Source organism: Diadema antillarum, unplaced genomic scaffold (genome assembly GCF_040938485.1).
Source record: "Diadema antillarum isolate AM-2024a unplaced genomic scaffold, OU_Dant_1.0 scf00000063, whole genome shotgun sequence".
Lineage (NCBI taxonomy): Eukaryota > Metazoa > Echinodermata > Echinoidea > Diadematoida > Diadematidae > Diadema > Diadema antillarum.
Genome location: NW_027270952.1, coordinates 2,858,150 through 2,881,314, shown reverse-complemented (window position 1 = coordinate 2,881,314; position 23,165 = coordinate 2,858,150). Strand labels below are relative to the sequence as shown.

The window sequence follows — 23,165 nt, the reverse complement described above, 5'->3', positions numbered from 1 at the left end:
TTTTACGGTCTACCAAATATGATTGTAATTGTTCAAGGCAATTTTACTTGTACAAACATGATGCAAAGAGTAGGAGGCAATTGCTATAACATAGGCTACTATCATCATTGCAAAAAAAAAAAAAAAAACAACAACACACACACACACAAACCCACCAAGTAATATACAGGTATAGTCATACATAATTCTATTCCTGCTCTACGGCAGATTGATCAACGAAGGTGTGTTAACAAGAGTAGGCGTCTTAATGTCCGATCCTCGACATACACCTCACATTGTGGAATATAGCGGCCTTACGCTGATGATCACTCTAAATATTGTTCTTTCTTTCGCCACCTATTATGTTGGTTACAAAGTGTTTGTTTTTCTTCATATCATGTCCATATGGTTGTGCCGTAACAGTGTAAAGTTCAGATTTAATAATATGATATAGAAGTTTCTACCTGGAGGCTATTATTAGTGACAGTGCTCGGAAGTGCTTAATCACAAACTCATTGATTCTCTCTCTCCCCCCCTCTCTCCCTCTCTCTCTCTCTCACTTTCTCCATTTCCCAACTTCTCTGATTTCTTGAAAACTGGATCAGATCCCGTCGTAACTACGACTTTTACCCAGCAACCTGGAAAATTCCATACCAATCATCGTTTTATTGGATTGAAATTGTGATTTCCTGAATTTACATACATCCATTGCATTGTCTAGAAGGAATCTAGCAGCAACTTTGGTTAACATTTCCCACACTGTCTCGGTGTTTGGCTCCTGTCAGTGCCACGTAGTAATGTGTAACATACTTTGTCTTTGAACAACCACTCTTAAAATACGTTGGTGAGGACACTTTGGACCTTCAAAACAGATGTCGAGGGTTCGAGTCCTGCAGAGTGATATGGGTTCGTAGATAGAGATGGTTTTTAAACAATCCTGATCCTCTCGACGCCAGGTGGACAAAAAGATAGGTATAGATTACTTTGCAAAAATTAACAACGACTGGGCTATGCTGAAATAAGAAAACATTGTTATTTTTATCGGTATTGCATTCAATATCATTACTGTCATAAATCTTGAGTATTTAACACAGAAAATAAAACCGACATTGACCGAAGTCAGCACACTGTAATATCTGCCAGTCTACCACTGACAATATATTTAGACAATGGATGTTAGCATTGATTGGATCATTAACTTTTTGGGTAAAGGCCTTGCGTAGCACGACAGCATTGTGAAAGTTGACTATGTGGTGGTTGCGGTTGGGGGAAAACCCGCGCTCGACTAACATGTGACCAACGTTTCGATGTTTGTTGAGCGCTATAATTAGCGATACGGTTCCGTCGACCTTCTTACCGCTAATATCTTTCAACCCTGTGAAAGTTCCTGTTATCTGCCTATTGTGTCTGTACAAAAAGTATTGTGTCTATGTGATGTAGCTGTGAGCAATGTGTGTCATTCATTTCATATGTAGTCATCCTTCTCACAGCCACCCTTTCCACAGTCAAGCTCCTTATCAGTTCTCTGGTTTCTTTCTCTGGTCGAGATCAACTAATCTTCCGATGTGATGACAAGCCACAATCTATTCCCACTTCCTTTCCGCTCCCCCGCCATTCAGTCTTCATCACATCTCAAAATGTAAAACTGTGTACAAGTGTAAACAACCACTGGAAAGTAACTGGAAAGTGTTTTGTAAACACTTGATGTACCGTGTACATGATTGTAGTATAGTGGAGAACAACAAATAAAGAGGGACTTGCATTCTGACTTCAAGAAGAAGTAATCATGCCCCCATCATTAAATTCTCCCACTGAGTCTAAGAGTCCAGCTTAGATCCTCCCATAAAACTGCCGTGACATCATTTCACTTCGTGTTCATCCTTATATGGAATGTGTTCGTAGTCCAAACGTGGGTATACATTAACATTTTCCCCACTGGAATTAAAACAGTAATGGAAATCATTTGAATAAAATATTTGTTCATTGACGCTGGGTTCGTCGAGCATTACATGTCGGTAATTTCAACCCTATGTAAGTCCCTGTATTTGCCAATGACAACATTGATGGTCGTATTCATCCCCTCATAGAGAGTACAATGTATTTGTAATCCAAACGTAAACATACATTTTTTTTTTTCACATACGTTGTAAATCAAAACAGTAATGGATAATCTGACCCTTCATGGGATTTTGTGTCCATAGGGGAGGTTGTTGTCCAACATGGGCTACAAAACATTAGACTCCGATTAGAGGGGGCATCCTCCTATCTCATCTCTTCCTCAACGCACACATTGGCAAACCGAAAGAAAAATAGCTCTACAGAATACATCTAGAATGGAACATTAATTACGAAAACCGCTACAAATCCAGGTTTTTGCAATGGTTCCTCACATAGACTTGCTCATCTCACAGCCAGGAGTTGTCCATAACATGGGCCCCACCCACGAGTAGTAGGAAGGGCACACAGACCTACCTCTTGTACCGGTCAGCACCATACTCCTATATAAAAAAACACAAACAAACAAAAAACAGTCAGAAACAATACCCCGACCCCCTATCTAATGCGTTTTGTGCTGTCTCTTTAATCTAGGATTTGATATGGTGTCTTTCTTTAGCATCAGTGCTTTCAAGAAGAAGATCAAATGCTGAAAAAATATAGGCATCTTAATAGCACAAAATATACCCTCTTTCCCGTTTGAGGTGATAGGAAGGGACTTCTTGTTCTGTCATAGGCCACCGAAAGAGGAAAACGAGATGTTTACAAACAAGAAATGGGTCACGTCGTATGTCCCTCATACTTAGGAAATTGACATAACTTGGTTTCCGCTTGGGTCTTTTAACCAGGCTTCGAGTCTGAGCATGAATAGACGACTTGAAAAAAAAAAAAACCCACAAAAACAAAACAAAAAGTAAAAAAAATCAGCTGATGCTAACAGTATCGGCCACTGACCTCCGCTTATATAGCCTTATTCTTTCTTCTTATTCTTCTTCTTATTGTTCTTATAGTTATTATTTATTATCATTATTATTATTATTATTATTATTATTATTAGTAGTAGTATTTCTATTTCGAAACTGTCGGCGCCCTTCCGCTTATGATAGTCCTTGTGCTGCAGTCGTTTCTTTGTGATAATAATTATGCTCAGCCCCGAGGTCTAGCCAAAATGCTATTTTGCTGATCAATGAAGAGGAATTCGAGAAGTAGAGCCACAATCAATTCTGCTGCTGCTGCTGCTTCAACTCCTTCTGATAACACTACAGCTTCACCACTGTTAATACTGCTGCCTAGGCACACCACGACCACCTCTATCATTTTCTGGTCTGGGTTGGCAAATTTCTCATATAATGATCCTTTCACTTTTTCACAATCTCCTACTTTTTACAACCATGCACTTTTCAGTTTCAGTTTCAGTTTCAGTAAATTTGATATTTTGATTCTACACCTCACGGCATCGTTCATATAAACAGCTCCTGGGCTTCCCCTTCTGTTTCCAATCCTCGTCCTCCTCATCCTCAATTCAATTCAGTTCGAATTTTATTTCCCTTCTTCGACAAAACATAGCGAAACATCCTCCTCATCCTGAAAATAACTTCAACCATCACCTGTGTATACCTATTACCGCTACCAATGCCCCGACGTCTACCTGCACCACCACCACCATCCAAACTATCGCTTATTTTGCTAGTTCTGTCATAGAGACCATTGATTGGGCCACCCAACCGTCACATCATGACGCATTCGACCCTGGCACTCGGGCTGGCAGTCGGAGCCGTCATCCTCGCGACAATTTTCTCTGTGACGACCGCGCAGTCCACTCCAGTTCCAGAGAACTGCACCCAAGGTGCACTGTGAGTAATCGAAAGCACTTTCATTTTCAGAATGTACCCGTCTAGCAATACATGCAAATGCTATATCAATGTCTTTCAAAGAAAACTCTTGCCCTGATAAAACTCCCTTCAATTGGAGCTGGAGCATCCCAAAATGTGTCCCGAGTGTTGACATACATTTTGTACTTGCAGGTGAACTGAAAGGCCGGTTAATATAAGATCATTTTCAGTCAAGGAAAATATCCATAAATCCAATCTTAATGAATCAATGTATTTTCGAAAAACTGTCAGCTCGCTTATTGAATGGTAGTAAATAATAATTATACCTTTTCCACTGATTCTATCGGACCTAAATAGATGAACGACCTTTGACGTTTCTCTTCTTTCCTTTACTACTTGATAATATTTATGTCAACAAATCACTTAGTACATGGACAACAGGACAGATGTGAAAAAAATAATTTTCTTTGCACGCCTATATTAAGTACAACTGTAAATTCATCATTCATTCAATTTCTGGCAGTCTGTATTCACTTGAAAGTTTGCTCATAGTTTGCAACAGGAAACTGAAAAGAGTATGATTCACAACAAATTATTTGTAATACACCAAAATTTGAAAAAAAAAGTAACACAATATAGACATGAATCACACGTGTTTCTCACTGTGAAGCGAAGCAAAGAACGAACTGTGAAAATGGGGTCAATGCTTGTAGTGTGTGGGTCCTCCTTGTCAGAGAAAATCTTTCGTGCTACTGCGGTAGAAAATGAAGAATTGTGCATAGAATTCAACCGATGTCGCTACCAAGAAGAGAGAAAGAAAAAAACCCCGAAAGAAAAGTAGAGTCACAGAAACGCTTCCTTTTTAGTGAGTGGTAGACTTGATGTCCATATTCAAGATTTGTCAAAGTCGCAATTATGGGCTATGATAATCCGTACATCTTTACAAAGTGAATTAATTCCGTTTAATTTCTGCAGCAAAAAAAAAAAAAAAAGAAAGAAAGAAAGAAAAAAAATGAATACTGCTAGCTCGATCTCGCCCTTTAAAAGTGAAATCATTTCAAAATTCAAAGAAAACATAAGTCTGTAATTCAAGGAATTCGTTTCACTCAAAAATACTTGCTAATTTCAACAATTTATCACTCTAAGTTTTCATTCATTTATTTCATTTATTTCATTCATTTCTTTATTTGTCCATATTATTGCAGGTATTATAGCGCGAACAGAACACGCAGGACAAGTGCTATGCAGATATACAGGGGCTCGTGTTTCACTGGATTTTTCAGAACAGTATGTAATAAAACAAGGTATGATGGAAATTCAATGAACAGTGTTTGTCATTACAAGCACTGAGGTCAATTTGATGTGTAGTTTCTAGAAGGTTTGATTGTATTTGATTTGATTGAATGATTTCTATATTATCACCATGTACAAAAATTAATAAACTGAATAATTTGCAAGAACAGAATTAGCTGTTAACTCACTGCTATAACATGAACAGATGATAAAAGCTAAAAATTTTAATTTACTCCTCTTTCAGCGCCTATTTTACTCAGTAGTCGCAGAAATTGAATGCAGAATGTTTATTAAGAAAACGTTCAACCCTTATACAATCACCAATGTCTGTGGAAAGAAAACATTTATTCAATATTTTTTTCCGTTTCCAAGTAAATCAAAGCATATTAAACGAGAATCGTAATACAGATATGTTTTGAAATTACCATGGAAAATGTGCTTTCATGTGCCAAATTTTAGAACAGAAGACCCGATGTCTAGTAAAGCTGTGTAACTGTGCATGAATTCACCACAACCAGGGCAACTTTAGTGCACACTTACATTTACACTGCTGTTTTGCTCAATTAGTGTCAACAGAGAATTACAAATTTCCATCATTCCACAAGGATAAAAAACACATGACTTACAAATCAAAACAACGTTAACACAAGGTATTGTTACATTCCTATGCTATACAAATCAGCACAAAGTACAAAACTGTAATGATGAAAAGATATCATTATTGCTGTGAGAAAATGCATTTTATGTCAAAATGCATAGAAAAAAAGTTGCACTTTAGTGATTTGCATTGACTTTTATACAAATGATCAAACAATCAAATCTTTGGCCTCTCCAGTTTCCTGAAACTTTGCTCTAAGTTTCCTTATGGCATTGGGCGAAACCCCTAGTCTCCTGGCCACCTCCCCAGCTTCAAGGAAAGCAGCAGCTGTAGCTCTCCCTCTTTCAAAAACTTGATGCAAAATGGCCATAAGCACATTAACGTGATCAACCCAAATTGGAATTAAAAAGCACATGGCTTCGACCAACATTTTCATATTGAAAAGGCTTATTGTTTAAAAAATATGCATAACATCTGTTCGATAGAAAAGTACATTGTACCTGAAGAAATTCTTGAGAATTACTTAACAATTTAAAAAGGTCATTTGGTAACTTGCATAGGAAATGTACACAATATGCGTCATATAACCTTAAGTGCAACTTTTTTTTCCATGCATTTTGACAAAAAATGCATTTTTACACACCAATAATGATATCTGGTGGCAATGATATGCCATTCATATTATGAGTAATACAATTCCCTATCCATTCCCGCTTGAATTAGGAAAATCGGTAAAATACTTTTTAAGATACATCCAAAAATGCTAGGGGGGAGGGACTTACTTTTGGTTGAGTGTATATGTATACGTACCACCTAAATACATGCACGTGTAAGGAGGTAAAAAAGAAAAAAACAACCTCATTATGTCCAACCTGTCTTTCGACCAGCAAGCCTTCACCATGAAAATGAATAAATGAAACGAAATAAATGAAATGAAGCAATTAAAAAAGTACAAGTAAACTGAATGACTGAAAAACGAGGAAGATAATCATTTAAATCGAGTATCGCATTTGTCGCTGACTCTTTTTAAAAGAAAATGCAACTTATTACAACTTCACAATTGGCTTGAAAAGGTAAGACGGTCACAAAGGAAATACAAAATCTGCTAGTTATTGCTCTATACGATATGTTAATCATTATTTCTCTTTTTAACTACTTAGGACCATATATCGACAGACATATGCCGTCATGCGTGTATGCTGCCCTGGTTTTGACGGCTCTCCTTGTGAAGGTAATAGTTGACACATCATGAAACGTTTGCCTACGCAAAAGCGCATACGTGTGCCCGCACAAAGATACATAAATGCACAAATCTTAACGTATATCATTGCACAAGCACTGTCCACGAATTCATATTTCGTCCAGCGCTGCTTCCTTCAATCTTTTATTTTTGTTGGGATCATTTAACTTTTAACACAGCTTGCTGCCTACTCGTTTGTATGTTAATGTTTGTGGAGCGTATGTTACAGCTAACGCCAATGAAATGAGTGGAATGTACATCACTTACGTAAAAATACGTGCATATATTTATTCATATCATATTCATATATATATATATATATATATATATATATACTTTACATCAATTCATAAAGATCTTATATCTATCTATCTATCTATCTATCTATCTACCTATCTATCTAACTCTACACATTTTTTTTCTTTGTTACGAACAGACATTGATGAATGTGCTTCGAGCCCATGTCTACACAATGGGACCTGTATTGACCAGACTAACGGATTCTTGTGCAACTGCTCTGCGGGCTGGACAGGGAAGAACTGTGGAATAGGTATTATAAGCTGATGTGTGTGTGTGTGTGTGTGTGTGTATATATATATATATATATATATATATCGTCGCTGGGGCGACAAGACCTCATATCTACAAAATGTCAAATGCTCAGGAGAGCAAAACAAAACAAAACAAAACAAAACAAAAAACAAGGCAGCCAAAGCACTGTATCCAATGGGATAGACATTCCTTTGACATGCTGTGGTGGCTTCATTTTTGGAGTAAGACATCTAGGATTGGGACAGGACATCACTTCACTGATTAATTGACCATTAATTCAAAAAAGTCATTTTCACCAAAATTGCAGATACAAGGTCTCGGTGCAACCCAGCGACGGTATATATATATATATATATATATATATATATATATACATATATATATGATGGTATTATTATCCGCGTGTTGGAATATGAGCATGAAGACGATGAAGACAAATAAATGAAGTTGGATTCTAATGCATTATGTCAACTTGTTTGTCTTCATCGTCTTTATATACATGATATATATATATATAACAGAAATTAGTTTCTGCTCGGAGTCCTAAGAAAGTATAGATTCACAACAGTAGTTCAATATGAAAACTCCGTGAGAGACGTAGTTTTGACGAATTTTCGCCCATAGGGCTTTGTCAAGTCAATGACAGATTTTATTTTGAAGCAGATATAAATCAAAATAAAAGATGCGTCGTTTTATTTTGATTTATATCTGCTTCAAAATAAAATCTGTCATTGACTTGACAAAGCCCTATTGGCGAAAATTCGTCAAAACTACGTCTCTCACGGAGTTTTCATATTGAACCACTGTTGTGAATATACATATATATATATATATATATAATTATATTTATATATATTGCTTAAACTACAACTTTGGAGGAGTATCTTGCAAGTACATAATGTTACCTATACTTTATCTACATGAAGTAGTCATAACTACATAAGTTCAAGTCCCATTCCTTCTTTTATAGTCCTACCTTACATCTTTAATTTTTGAATGCATTGTTTGTTTGGTCGTCTTCGATTGGCACAGCGGAAACGCCGTTAGTTTCTTCGAAATAACGTGCAAAGCGGCTAGTCCCCAAGCTTTTATTTTCAGTGAAAGAATGTTTGATTCCATCAGTAATCTTCGTAGGTATATAATAATAATAATTGCATTTATATGGCGCTTCATACTGACGTTTCTAAGCGCACTTTGCTACTCATACAAATAGATTAGAAAACACAATAACATTAACAAAATCAGCATTAACAGTAACAAAAGAAGAAGAAAAAAGAAAAGAAAAGAAAAGAAAAATACATGTGATACAATGGTACAATAATTGATAACTGTGTGCGCCTCCAGGAGAAAAAAAAATTACAACTGATTAAACAGGTGAGTTTTAAGAAGAATTTTAAATGATTCGACAGATGAGGCATTCTGAATATACAGAGGGAGTTTATTCCAAAGAGTGGGAGCAATGGAAGAGAAGGCTCGGTCACCATAACGGGTTTTTGTACGTGGGCCATGAAGTAATTGGAGAGAGGAAGATGAACGGAGGGGTCTGGCAGAAGAGGAGGAGCGGAGAGAGACTAGGTTTTGAAGATATATGGGTGCAAGATTACGTGTGATTTTGTACGTCAGAAGTAGGATTTTGAAAGTAATACGGGAATGGACTGGAAGCCAATGTAGTGAGCGGAGAACAGGAGATATATGGTCATGTCTCCTACTAAGGGAGACTAATCTAGCGGCTGAATTTTGGATACGTTGGAGAGGGGATATGTGAGAAAGAGGGAGGCCGGCAAGGAGGGAGTTGCAGTAGTCCAGATAGGAGGAGACGAAGGCATGGACGAGCCGCTCAGCTGATGATTGATCAAGCAGACGCCTGATCTTCCCTATTTTGAAAATACCCCATGATGCAGACTTACAAATGTTTGTGATATGGTGTTTAAGAGTTAAGTGTTTGTCCAAAGTAAAGCCAAGGTCTCTAACACAGTCAGAGACCTTAATAATCCCATCCCGAGTAGTTAGATCTGGTAGAGGAACTGTGCTCCTAAACTGTGATGAGAAATGGATGAGTTCAGACTTGTCTTCGTTCAGACGGAGTCTGTTGGCAGTGGACCAGGCTTTGATGTCGTTGAGACATTCTCTCAGTGAATTAACGGCAGCAATCCTATCGCCTATATCTTATCTTCTCTAACTTCATCATAAATAGATCACGCGTATGTCTGTGTTCCTGTGCGTGCAATGCTTATTTAATGGCATATAACATTTAACGATGCAAGAGTAATGATACAGGCTTAGTTTAGTTGAAGGTAACAGCATCTGGTAACTACATAGAGACAGACTCACACAATCTCTCTACTGAAACAGGGACACATCATGCCTCCAAAGTTTCCCCACATCAAATCGGAATGTACTTTAATGAATTTCCCCTTCATGACATAAAAATTACATGTAAACGGCTAAAACACGTGAATAATACATGGCAAATTGTGAACAAACATGGCATTTTTGTAATGGGGAAAATATGGGTGAACGCATTTCCATTTATGTAGCGGGGGTTGGGGGATTTCCCCTGCACTCCATTAGACTGGAAAATGTCAGTGTCCATAACTGGCACGAAAAATTGCAAGACCTATTTTGTTATTGTTCTGAATGGCGAAAACCCGGATTGAGTTGGAAATGTGGAGCTACTTTATAAATGTCGCTATGGTAAGGGACCTGTGCCACTCTGTTACACTAGTTTCACTTTGCAAATACATTTTACGCACTTATTTCACTGAAATATATTCCATATTACCGATCGATGTCAGGGATACTGTTTGGTTTCTCCGGCGATATGCGTGTGTTCGTACATAGAGTGGGGAAGGTGGTAGTGCAAAAGCATAGAAAATGCCCAACGCCACATGTACAGAGATAGCACGCAATCAATCAAAAGTGATTCAAAGTTCCTTAAAATATTATGTACTCATGTAAGCGTTATATCATCTATAGAAATAAAATCATTATGAATTGAATTTGAATTGAATTGAATGAACGAAAATATGTGTGAGTGTGCGTGTGTGTGCTTTTTTTTAAAGGAACTAGCACGCATTGACATGAAATGACCATAGATCTGCATGTATCAAGGTCAAAATCTATCACTTTAGCTGCCAAGATAAAAACAGAAAACAACAGCAACAAGCGGCAACATGCAGCAGCAGTGGCGGCGGCAACAACAACAACAACCCCAAACTTGGTCTGACCAGTGTAAAGTACGTTTAACTCTGCAAACGCCTGATTAACGATAATTCTTGATTCTCATGTGATGATTGAATGCAAATGGTCTGGGGTTAGCAGCCATAACATCCATCACACATACAGCCAGAGTGTGAACATTTCTTCTCAGATATAGATGAATGTTCGAGTTCAGCCAATAAATGCTCGCAAATTTGCAGCAACTCGCCCGGGAGGTACGATTGCTCTTTTCAAGATGGCTTCTCGCTTGATCCCGACGGAGAGACCTGTGAAGGTATTTAGAATACCTTATTTTTAATTTGTCTTGAGAATATTATTATGAACTTTTTTTTCGGAAAGGAGTTTCTTATGCTCAACGTTCTATGTTCTGATACCATGATATCCGTTAGTTGCGTAAGATATCAAGTATGTGTCCATGTGCTTCTCGATATTGACGTGTCGTGTCAGAGAAAGGGAGACGAACATTACAAAATTTGCGCAATTGTGGAAAGAATCCTGAATAATTACAACATTAGGTCTACAGTAACATAACTCCTTTTTTTTCTAGAAGTGGTCATAATTCAAAGTTTATAATTGGATTATTATACCATTTACTCTATAACCTGGTGGATCGAGAGGGGGAATAAAAGTAGACAGTTCATATAGAAAGTTAAGTCAAGTCGAGTCAATTCGGTTCAATGCTTGCAAATGAATCAAAATGTAGAAATCTTGAAAGAATCATCAATTATTTTAAAGACAAAAACATTTTGATCACATAACATCCAAGCAGATGCTAAATCTAATTGGAAATGGGTTTTTCAGCACTGCAGAATATCTATCAAGAACTTGCCGGTTCTCACATCGATTAGTATCTTATTTTGCCCTTATTAGAATAATTTATGTTATGCTTTGAATTTTAGTAACACATTGATTTACACACACACACACACACAAACATGAAAACTCATTGTCGGAACCTATAATAAATGAAACTGCGAGGATGAAAGCGGTTAGTGGTTCAAGGCTAGTATCAGAGTTCTGGGCAAGGTATTACACACTGGCTTTACTGCCAATGGGTCCTGCTATGTCTTATGAATAAAGTCATACTTTCCGCGGATTAGACTCTAACTAGTAAAATAAAAATCCTGGCCGAGAAGACAATTCGATATTTACATCCGTGAAGAAGAATAATGTTAACCTAGCTCTTCCTCCGTACAATGCAGGGAAAAATGATTTTCCAAAAACGACTCTTTTCATGATACAAAATGTACTCGTTATCGACACAAGAGCAATGTTACATGAAGTAATGCTTTGTCTCGTTTCTCTGCAGAAATTAATGAATGCGCCTCGAATCCGTGTCTGAACGGCGCAACGTGTAATGACCAGCTGACTGGATTCTCCTGCAACTGCTCGGCAGGATGGACAGGGCAGAACTGTGGAGAAGGTAATACAAACAAGGAAAAGTAGAAATTACGCGGTGCGTAATATATGTCCCCGCCAGAAGTAGCATTTTGTAGCAAAATGTAGAATACAGGTCAAAAATCAAGATCAAAGGTCAAAGAAGTCAAAGGTCAAAATTCTGTGTAGAAGTTTTGAAGCCCTCACCTAGTGCCATCACATAAAGCAAACGGAATCGAAATCGGGTTAGAAATGGCGAAGGAGTAGCATTTTGTAGCCAATGTACAATATAGGTCAAAAATCAAGGTCAAAGGTCAAAGAAGTCAAAGGTCAAAATTCTGTGTAGAAGTTTTGAAGCCCTCATCTAGTGCCATCACATAAAGCAAACGGAATCAAAATCGGGTTAGAAATGGCGAAGGAGCAGCATTTTGTAGCAAAATGTACAATATAGGTCAAAAATCAAGGTCAAAGGTCAAAGAAGTCAAAGGTCAAAATTCTGTGTAGAAGTTTTGAAGCCCTCACCTAGTGCCATCACATAAAGCAAACGGAATCCAAATCGGGTTAGAAATGGCGAAGGAGTAGCATTTTGTAGCATTTTGATCACACACGGACGCACACACACACGGACACACGGACACACGCACGGACACACACACGTACGGAGCCCGTTTCATAGTCCCCTGCTCGAACTCGTTCGGCGGGGACAACAAACTCTTAATCAAGGGTCACTGAAATCCGTATTCGTCTTCTTTTTGACTTGTCATTAACATTGTGATAAATGCAGCTAGCCTTGATGGTGATAACTGGATTGAGATTTAAGGTTTTGTTACTTTCGTTGTTACGGTCAAGTTCACACAAATGAATGCAAGGCGGTCTCAGTGAATTGAAATGAACAAATCTTCCGGATCTTTATTAAGAAACTGCTTAACAATCGGTTTCCGACCGGAATAACAAAATTCTTGTTTAAAACATTACAGCGAAATTGACCATAACAATGAAAGGTAGACGGGATCGTTTCAACTAAGAAAACATAAGTTCAGATTGTGTAATACCTGGCGACGGGGCCCAACTCATCTGCGACGTGACAGGGAGGCGACGTCAGGCGCTATCATGTGGAGAACGCGTCGATACACGGGGACGTCGTCGGATCAGCGGGCGACGCTATCTCAGGACAGTTTGCAGCTCTGCGACTATGGCTATGCCAGACAGAAGGGCGTTGGCCGCTGGGTGCGCGTCGCCATTCACAGCGTCTCGGCGCCCTGGATCGATCTCGTCGTGGCTCCAACTAGTTGCCGTGTAGCAATCACAGGTGGGCGTTGGCTCCAGACCGCCTGGTGGTTCGCCTGGCCAAATCGACGAAAACTTATTGTTGCCGTTGTCGTCGAAAGAAAACGGGCTAGAGGCAGGTAGGCATGTCCTGGTTTATCTCGCCTCTTAGCACTTAAACTCAGTTAGCAGGGTACTTGTCTAAGGGAAAGCAACTCCTCCCAAGATTGTGGACGGGAACGCCGAGAAAGTGATAACGGTCCTCTCTAACCGGAGTTCGATTGTCGATTGACGCGAGCAATGGATTTGTTAATACGAGTATTCTCACATACATGGAAAATCCCATCAGGCACGCCTAGCTTAATATATTCACGACATTAAACTCAACCTGGGCGAAATGTGTGGGGTTTCGGTTAGAACGAATAACTCAACATGAAGATTACATAACCGGCGGTGTTTACAAACATCCGCGATCGCGCACGTGTGATCGCATCCACATGATCATGACACGTAAAACCGCATTCTGAAGTGATTACATGGGCAAATTCGTAACATCGTGTAAATTATGATATATAGATTGACTAGAAATATGGTGATGCAAACAAAGTGTCTTATAAATGGCAAATTGAGGTAGACATAAGACCCGATGGACATTCGTGAATATCTTAATTAAACAAACAGGTCACTAAACATTCGTCGTATTTAATATTCCAGAACTCAAAGCCCTCACAAAATACCATTTAGGCCTTATGTTTGTATTTGTATTCATTTTGTATTCATTTATTTCCGTATTCAAGCATTAAAAAGCAGAGTTGTACATACAGCAGACTAAAAAAAGCAAAAGCAAAACAAAACAAAAAGCCAAAAAATCTTCAGATATAATGCATGTAGAGACAGTAAAGCCTACATTAAAAAGAGAACAAATACAAATAGCCATCAATACGGAGAGATTGCCCATTCGGGTATGTCGACAAGGATACTGCTGTTCGTCTATACCATAGTGGCGTCCCGAGACTGTTGATGCACAATGAGTTGTGGTATCCATGTTCCTTTTTCCAAACACTCATTGCGTCATAAATGATTCACAATCATCACTGTTGGAATGATAGTGAGCAAGAGAAAAAAGTTGCAGTCATAGTAGGCTTTCTTTCATGCTTGTGTAAAGTCAATGAATTAAATTGAGCACTCGTTTGAGAAATATTTCTATTTCAATTTACAGGTTTACGCCAAATTCACTGCTGTAAAAACTATGGATATGCTTTTAGGTTGAGTACTTGCATTTTCGTTCGTATAATGTCTCCAAGGAACATTGTGGAAACCGACAGATAAACATTTAACTAGATTTTCAATTGCTTGATTTATTTTGACAGGTGAACTTTGAATTTTGCATATATAATTAATTGGGTGCGTGTGTATGCGTCATACACTAATGGCGCAATTACTGAAATATTCCTTCCCTTCTTTCTTTTGACACACAACACAATAGGCCCAGTGTCTGTCTCATGAATGCATACATTCGACCGCGTTATGCAATTTTCTGTTGCTTTTCCTCTTTGTATCTTAGAGAAATGTACGAATGTTAGTCAAACCCGTGCTTACAAATAATACTACCCGTACTGATCTCCTACCCGTATTGATCTCCTAAACGGGTATCTCTGTCACCGATGGATTGGAGCTAACTGCGCAATGAGTTCAGAAATATTGACTTGTTCTTAATTTGTTTTGAGGCGTCTCACACCGTGTGTGTGTGTGTGTAGTGCCGTAGAAATCGCAAAATCAAATAATCATAAATATTTCAAACATTCATGTGATTACAAGGCCAACCCGCCTTAGCGGCAAGCTATGATAGCATTTCCAAATGAGTAGCGTAGTCATAATAAATGAATTTTTAACCAATTTGGTCTCGTTCTTATATCCCTATACTTCTGAATCGAAACTAACCGCTATGCAAAGAAGAGCTCTGTCTTCTGTATGTCCACAGGTGTTCTGTTGTAAACGCAGTGCGCTTAGTCTTTATTCAAGACAGCGAAGGGAATATCCAAAGGGTTATGATGTCCACAGCTGTCACGCGGTGCGCTTAGTCTTTATTCAAGACGGCGAAGGGAATAGCCAAACCTTATGATACAATGTATATCCCTTTATCTAAAAACAACAACCCAAAAAAGCAATTCCTCGTGGATTTTGCCGTATTTTTCAATTATTTATCATTTTCCGGTGAAAACGCTACGGCGAAAACGCTAATACCACGTCAATGTCGCTTTATTCCCGTCCAACAATGAAAGATAATGCAAAAAAAAAAAATGTACCGGTACACTACAATACATTATAATAAATAATATTGTAAATGAACAGAGTGATTTTTGTTTAAAACTGATGTATTTGTTGAGAGGGTAGTAGAAATACAGTATAAATAATCCCTTTTATTAGGAACTTTAGATATAATAACGGTACATTGGTTTGTTTTTCTTTTTAGCAGTGTTTACCAGAATATTGTTGTTAAGCAACAAAAAAAAAAAACACCCAAAAACCACAAAAAAAAAAAACACACACACACACACAGACACGGAAACAATTGTCACATAATGTAAAGACGCAGTATTGTAGCAGACATTAAGAACACATTGACAGGACAATGAAGGTCAAAGAGACAAAAGAAGGGGGAGAGAAGAAAGAAAGAGATCTGATGCCACGCAACTCCATCACCAGCTGGAAGTACGAATGGAAGTCGTCCCGAAGATCATTGTAGTGTACCGGTACATTGTTTTCGCATTATCTCTCATTGTTGGATGGAAATAAAGCGACATTGGCGTGGCATTAGCGTTTTCACCGTATCGTTTTCATCGGAAAATGATGAATAATTGAAAAATACCTCAAACTCCGGAATTGCTTTTTTATTGTTTTTAGATAAAGGGATATACACTGTATCATAAGCTTTGGATATTCCCTCGACCGTCTTGAATAAAGACTAAGCGCTGTGGACACCATAACCTTTGGATATTCCCTTCGCTGCTTTGAATAAAGACTAAGCTCACCGCGTTTACAACAGAACACCTGTGGACATACGTGACCCTGCATCACAAAACAAACAAAAAGTCGCCATACATGGACTTTTAGGAAAGACTATATTCTGAAAGAGCAGACTCTAAGCTTTATTAATGATAACTCAATTCAAATGGACACTTCTAACCTATCTAAATATTGGAAAGAATGGACACACTCTGAAAAGTGTGAACTGAGAAAAAAAGGCTCTGTACAGGGAACAGGGTGTATTCAAGCGCTTAATCTTTACCAATCTATGCTATATAGCTGTGGGATGAATTGAACAAAAAACAGGATGTTGACCACGGGAGCAACAACAATGAAGGGATTATCAGATTAAGCTGATATTGACCATGCTTTATAAGCACATTCTGTACATGATTAATACCAACTTTCAATGCAGTAGATTTATTCTCTCCAAAGTTATTGGAGTTGAAAGTGAAGTGTATGGACAGGAGATTCGAGAAATCTAAAACTATATGCGCAGAAGAAAACAATTCACAAAAATCAAGTAAAGTAATGTGCAGTTATGGTGTATGTTAGGAAATCATACCTCAAACAATTTTGCTTTGGAGAAGCAGGCAGTTTTTAAAAGAAAGCTAACATTATGGCAGAATGATTGTCATTTGTGATCTCAATATTTCACTTTTCTCCAGCTTATTCCAGAGCAAAAAGGGACGGTAATGGTAGAGAACAGATATATCTTGCCATTAGGCAAGGTCTTATGCGTGTGCGAAATGTGCGAATCACCAATTACCCATCTTTTGACACAAAATTTGTAATGATCTCAGGTTTGCTGCTCCTCATCATCTGCATTTATTCAAAGACATTTCCGTCTGAAAAAAGAAAGGCACGTCAGCGAAACAAGACTGAAATGAGGGAAACGATTCTTTTGTTAGTGACGATACATGATCACACAATCGATATCGTCAAGACACCTGAATGTACTCATTAAGATACACATAATAAGGTGTCGGTGACGATCACTACATCAAAGGCTGCGTTTATCAACTCCTTTTCTCGGCAGAAACAGGTTATCCAAACAGCTTTCAAGGAATTTTTACGAGCTGATAAACGCAAAGCTGTTTTGAAAGCCCTTTAGGAAAGTCTTTTACAAAAGGGTGCGTTTATCAACTCTCCTTTCTCGGCAGAAACAGGTTATCCAAACAGCTTTCAAGGAATTTTCACGAGTTGATAAACGCAAAGCTGTTTTGAAAGCCCTTTAGGAAAGCCTTTTCGAAAGCCCCAAATTTGTGACGATCCAAACAGGTTTCCTTAACAGGTTATCAGAAACCTGTTTGTAAAAGCCTTTCGAAGTTGGTAAACGCAAAGTTGTTTTGAAAGCCCTTTAGGTCGCCCTACTGCGGTTACGCAACCATGCGTTTCCGGTTTCTGAAAAGACGCGTGACACGTAAAGTGCACGCGAGTACGTGTACACAGGTGTATACATACAGCTGTGTGTAATGCACGCATATGCTTGGAACAAGGAGGTGTTTCTTTCACCAACAAGGTTTGAGAAATAGAGTAACAACAGTCTCATTCCCTTTGATCCCATGTCTCATGCCGCCACTCAGAAATATTTGAAGTACCGGTATGTGCTAAACTGGAGCTGCCTCACAGATAGGAAGACAATTGATTCATGTGCCATTGTGTCATGACTCGTCACTCTCAAAGGAAGATATGTCTTTATGATGGTAATTGCTTTTCGCCGTCCCTTCTTAGAAAACAAGCGGCACATTAATAGTACAGGCAGTCAGGGCTTTGGAAAGGGCTCTCGAAAGGGCTATGGAAAGGGCTTTCGTAAGGGCTATCGAAAGGGCTATCGAAAGCCGTTTAAACAGTGGAAAGTTGATAAACGCAGCCGACGAAAACAAGCGGCACATTAATAGTACAGGGAGTGGACAGGGCTTTTGAAAGGGCTATGGAAAGGGCTTTCGAAAGGGCTATGGAAAGGGCTATCGAAAGGGCTATCGAAAGGGCTTTGCGTTTATCAACTCGTGAAAATTCCTTGAAAGCTGTTTGGATAACCTGTTTCTGCCGAGAAAGGAGAGTTGATAAACGCACCCTTTCGTAAAAGACTTTCCTAAAGGGCTTTTAAAACAGCTTTGCGTTTATCAACTCGTAAAAATTCCTTGAAAGCTGTTTGGATAACCTGTTTCTGCCGAGAAAAGGAGTTGATTAGACTCAATGCCATTACTTGATTTTCCATACATGGGATTGTATAAGGACTTTTCTATCTCTCTCGCTCTCTCTGCTTTGCTATGGACATCACTGCCCGTTGGCGGTCACTGATGCAGTAAGACCCCGTTTACAGTGCGAGGCTCGGCCGCGGCTCGGCCCAACCCCGCTTCAGTGTAAACGCGCAAAAGGCCAAATGCGGGGCCAAAATTGGCCTCGCATTTGGCCTCGCTTGGGAGGTGGTCTCGGCCGCGGCCGAGCCGCGGCCGAGCACGGCCTTTTCTCGGTGTAAACGCAAACTGGGCCAAATGCGCGGCCAATTTTAGTCTGGCTTCCAAACCCTCGTCCCGTACTATTTCGTTACTCAGGATATTAACCCCCTCAACGTCGAAAACTAGTTTAGTTTCAGGTAGTTTTGTCCTGCAAAGGATTTTTCCTTCGGCAAAGGACTTTGCCCCAACGGAATCCAGTTGGCAAATTGTCTGAAAACCAGACTATACCAAATTGCGTTTGTTTACAAGCAGAGCGCTACCACGACAAGATATTGAAAGGTTTGAATTAAAAGCGCGGCCGAGACCGGCAGTGTAAACGGATAAAATTACGGGGCTCGGCCCCGCAATTTCTTTTTTTCAACATGTTCATCAATGATCTTCCTGCCATTGCTTCATCAAAAGTTGCCCTCTTCGCCGATGATACGGTGTTATACCGACCAATTCAATCTGCCAGGGATGTCGAGGGTCTGCAACTTGACCTGAATAACGTGTCGTGCTGGTGTACCCGCAACCGTATGGAAATGAATGTCAAGAAAACAAAAGTTATGCGAATCGCTGGAGCAAGGAAAATGAATGTTGCCTTACCTTCGTATTTCATACAGGGAGTTCCAATCGATGTTGCCTCTGAAGTTAAATATCTTGGTGTGGTGATCAATCATAGGTTGTCGTGGGAAAGTCATGTTAATTACATAATTTCTCGCGCCAATAGATTGCTGGGCTTGATTAATTCCATGTCTTCCGGCCTTACATCATCAGCCAGTTTTGCCCTGTACAAATCGCTCGTTCTGCCGATCTTGGAGTATGGCTTACCTGCATGGATTCCCTACAATCGTAACTTGTGTGACCGACTTGAGGGCGTCCAGCGCCGTGCAACCCGAATGATTCTGAAGCAGCGTAGACAACAAATGCCTTACCCTGAGCGTTTACGCACCTTGAACTGGTCCACATTGGAGTCCCGCCGCACATACCTCCCATTAAGCTTCATCGCCAAAACCTTGTATCGTCTCATATCGTGTGATGACATCGTGTCTACTATTAAAGTTGTTACTCGACGCCCATATGATGTTCGTTTCCAGCATCTGAAAGCTCGCACACAAAGACTTTCAAAGACAGCCATGCACCTTTTTCCCACTTTATGGGATCAGCTGCCCACGGACTTGCGCACAGATTTTGTGCTTGTGAACTTTCCAAACTGGCAACAAAGATTGAAAGCGCATGTCTCTTCCTATGATTAGACTATAATAGTTCTACATTATATATCTAAAGTATGTATTTTTTTTTTCGAAAGGGTATTTTGAGTGGTATGTTTTGAATACAAATCATTAAAAATGAAATTAGTTAATATTTATGATTTTTTAGTAATTGATTTCAAATATGGCACATGCTACCACTATATTATTTACCTGTACAAAATTGATCTTTTGTCATTGTTGCAAAATGTGTTGCCATGTTAACAGCATATTTTGAATGAAAATCATATTATTGTGAATTCATTTAACTCCCTCAGGTTTTGAGTAATTTGATTTAAATTTTGGCACATGTGACAGCTATGTTATATGTTATGTAGTTGTGCAAACTTCATCTTCATCTTTTTTCTCATATTTTTTTCTTCATGTCAAACATTGTGTTGCCATGGCAACAACATTCTTTAACAAAAATCATTGTTTATTCCAATACCTTACTCGGGTTATGAGCATTTGATTTGTGATATTGCACACGTGATTATCAGTGAGCAGAGTGTACATTTGTTCAATGTTGAGCCGCATGAGAAAGCATGTTGAGAAAGCATGCAGATGATTATTACTGGTTGAGCTGGCTCCATGGGTGTTGGGTAGGGGTGTTACTCTCATTGAGTGATAGTTTTAGTTATTTATGAATTCATTTTCTTCTCTCTGTCTTTCTCTGTTTCTTTCTCTCTCCCTCTCTCTCTCGCAGTTATCTTTTGTCAATTGTCTAAATATAATGAAGTTAAAATGAAATGTTGTAAGGGAATATGGTTAACATGGACATTTAAAATTCATACATAGTTCATTAACTGTATGCATTTTTATATACAGTGAGGTTCTGATGTCGGCAGCCATTTAAGAGCTGACATACATATATGCAATGTATAATTTCTTTTTATTTTTTTAAAGTAGAAAATGATTTGATATTTGTGAATAAGGAAGATTGGTAGTTACACATATCTTAAATCGACACTTATAAAGAAACAGTTGTGTTTTTTTAATTTCTTTTTATATATACCTTTTAATGAAATTTGTATTTTTTTGTATATTGTAAACAGACTGTTTTGGATGCACCAGGTGGGCTGGGGAGGATGGCCTGAGGGCCCAAGTCATTTAGTTGGCTCATTCCAGACCCGGGCTGCCCAACCTGGTGCACCCTTACCACTCCAGTGTATGTTCTGATTTCGAAATATGTATTATGATATTAATTTTGTGAATGAAAGCCGAATAAATAATAATAATAATAATAGTAATAATGATAATAATAATAATAATAATAATAATAATAATAATAATAATAATAATAATTGAGGCTGGGCTCGCACTGTAAACGGGGTCTAAGCCTCCTCCAGCTCCCGCTTTCGTCGCATGAGTGCAGCAAGATAGACGCTCTTCCGCCAGTTATCCCTACCAAACTCGGGAACTCGCTGATTTTGGTGAAAGGCGATTCCAATATTGGCTTGTATAAACAATAAATGCATACGAAAATTACTCCTAGTACGACAAACTCAACTTTGAGATTAACTCTCTGTAATTACCAGGTGATAAAGCAATGGCTTACTGATTAGCATGAACATACTGAAACCAGGGAGGTGTTAGAGAAGAAGAAACTAGAGTATTAGTCCATGGGCCAGGCCAGATATTGGTACCACCTGAGGTGGCAAAACCTTTTGGTGTCATTTTGTTTGTCGGGCATAGATATGCTTATCAAGCTATGATAGCATTTCCTAATGAGTAGCTTAGTCATAATAAATGAATTTTAACGAATTTGGTCTCGTTTTTATATCCCTATACTTCTGAATCGAGACTAACCGCTATACAAAGAAGAGCACTGTCTTCTGTATGTGACCGTGCACCACAAAACGAACAAAAAGTTGCACACAGTGATTTTGTGTGAGGACTGGAAATAGGTGAAATGGGTTAACCTAATCAATCTTGAGTTTTTCATATTTCCTGAAAGAGCAAGTATTTTTCTATATTATATTAAAGTTTGGAATCATAAAACAAACAGGAACTTGTGTTTTCAGCAGTTTTTTTTTCGAACACTTTTGGTGGAATAGTGTGATTAGTTGTTTCTCATAGGCTGCGTTTATCAACTTTCTCCTGTTTGAAACGGCTTTCGAAAGCCGTTTCCAAAGCCCTTTAGAAACGGCTTCCAAAATAGTTGCGTTTATCAACTCTTCGCTAACACGATAACTGGCCTGTCACTGCACAGCTGCATTGCGCAATTCGACCCGAGGAGAAGAGGTCATATAAGGCGTGCATTGTTCGTAACTGCAGTACAATACTACAAAGCTTTGCGTTTATCAACTTCAAAAGGCTTTTACAAACAGGTTTCTGAAAACCTGTTTAGGAAACCTGTTTGGAAAGCCACAAATTTGCGGCTTTCGAAAAGGCTTTCCGAAAGAGTTTTCAAAACAGTTTTGCGTTTATCAACTCGTAAAAATTCCTTGAAAGCTGTTTGTAAAACCTGTTTCTGCCTAGAAAAAGAGTTGATAAAAGCACCAATAGAACCCTCTTCCCATTTCTCAAAAAACCGTCTTGTTCTTCTCCCGGCTTGCTGGCGGTGACGATCATGGGAACAAAGCAGTGAAGCACGCTAAAAATGTCTTTGCGGCGCTTTTGAGATGTACAGGCAGGTGCATGAATTAATTAACGATACAATGAGTGTCCATGTGTATTAGGTCCATGAAATGACGAACACACGAACGAAATGTCATGAAAGTTTAGATGTAACTTACGGCGTTCAAAGTTCATATCAGGTGTTTTCCATGTGTTAATTAATGTATTGTGTGCTCACGGGTGGGAAAAGGCTTATTTATGTTCATCGGCGAATGAACTGAAAGTTAATGTACACTTCACAACTGCTTTTCCCTGGTAGTCCAAAGAATGAAAATGTTCCACTACAATATCTTCATTACATTCATCACAGGACGGCATTTGTACAAAATATGTCGAAAGCAAAGTTGAAAGCGGTGTTGTTGCATTTGTAATTGTGACATACATTAAAAACTTTTTATAGGGAGAAAGGAAAACAACATTCCTGTAGACTGCGGTCCTTGTCTGATGAATTCCTGATGAAGACTCTGTCTGTCTGTG

At 38.7% G+C, this 23,165-nt stretch overlaps 1 protein-coding gene across 1 annotated transcript in view; it reads left to right on the top strand.

Annotated features, from left to right (window-relative positions):
- LOC139716264 (uncharacterized) overlaps positions 1-23,165 on the top strand; it is a 36,981-nt gene that overhangs the window by 5,448 nt on the left and 8,368 nt on the right. Inside the window, exons 2-5 of the mRNA XM_071627832.1 lie at positions 3,665-3,827; positions 5,012-5,110; positions 6,858-6,928; positions 7,374-7,487. Coding sequence (XP_071483933.1) covers positions 3,709-3,827; positions 5,012-5,110; positions 6,858-6,928; positions 7,374-7,487 — 403 coding nt within the window. The 5' untranslated portion in view covers positions 3,665-3,708. The remainder of the gene's footprint in view (positions 1-3,664; positions 3,828-5,011; positions 5,111-6,857; positions 6,929-7,373; positions 7,488-23,165) is intronic.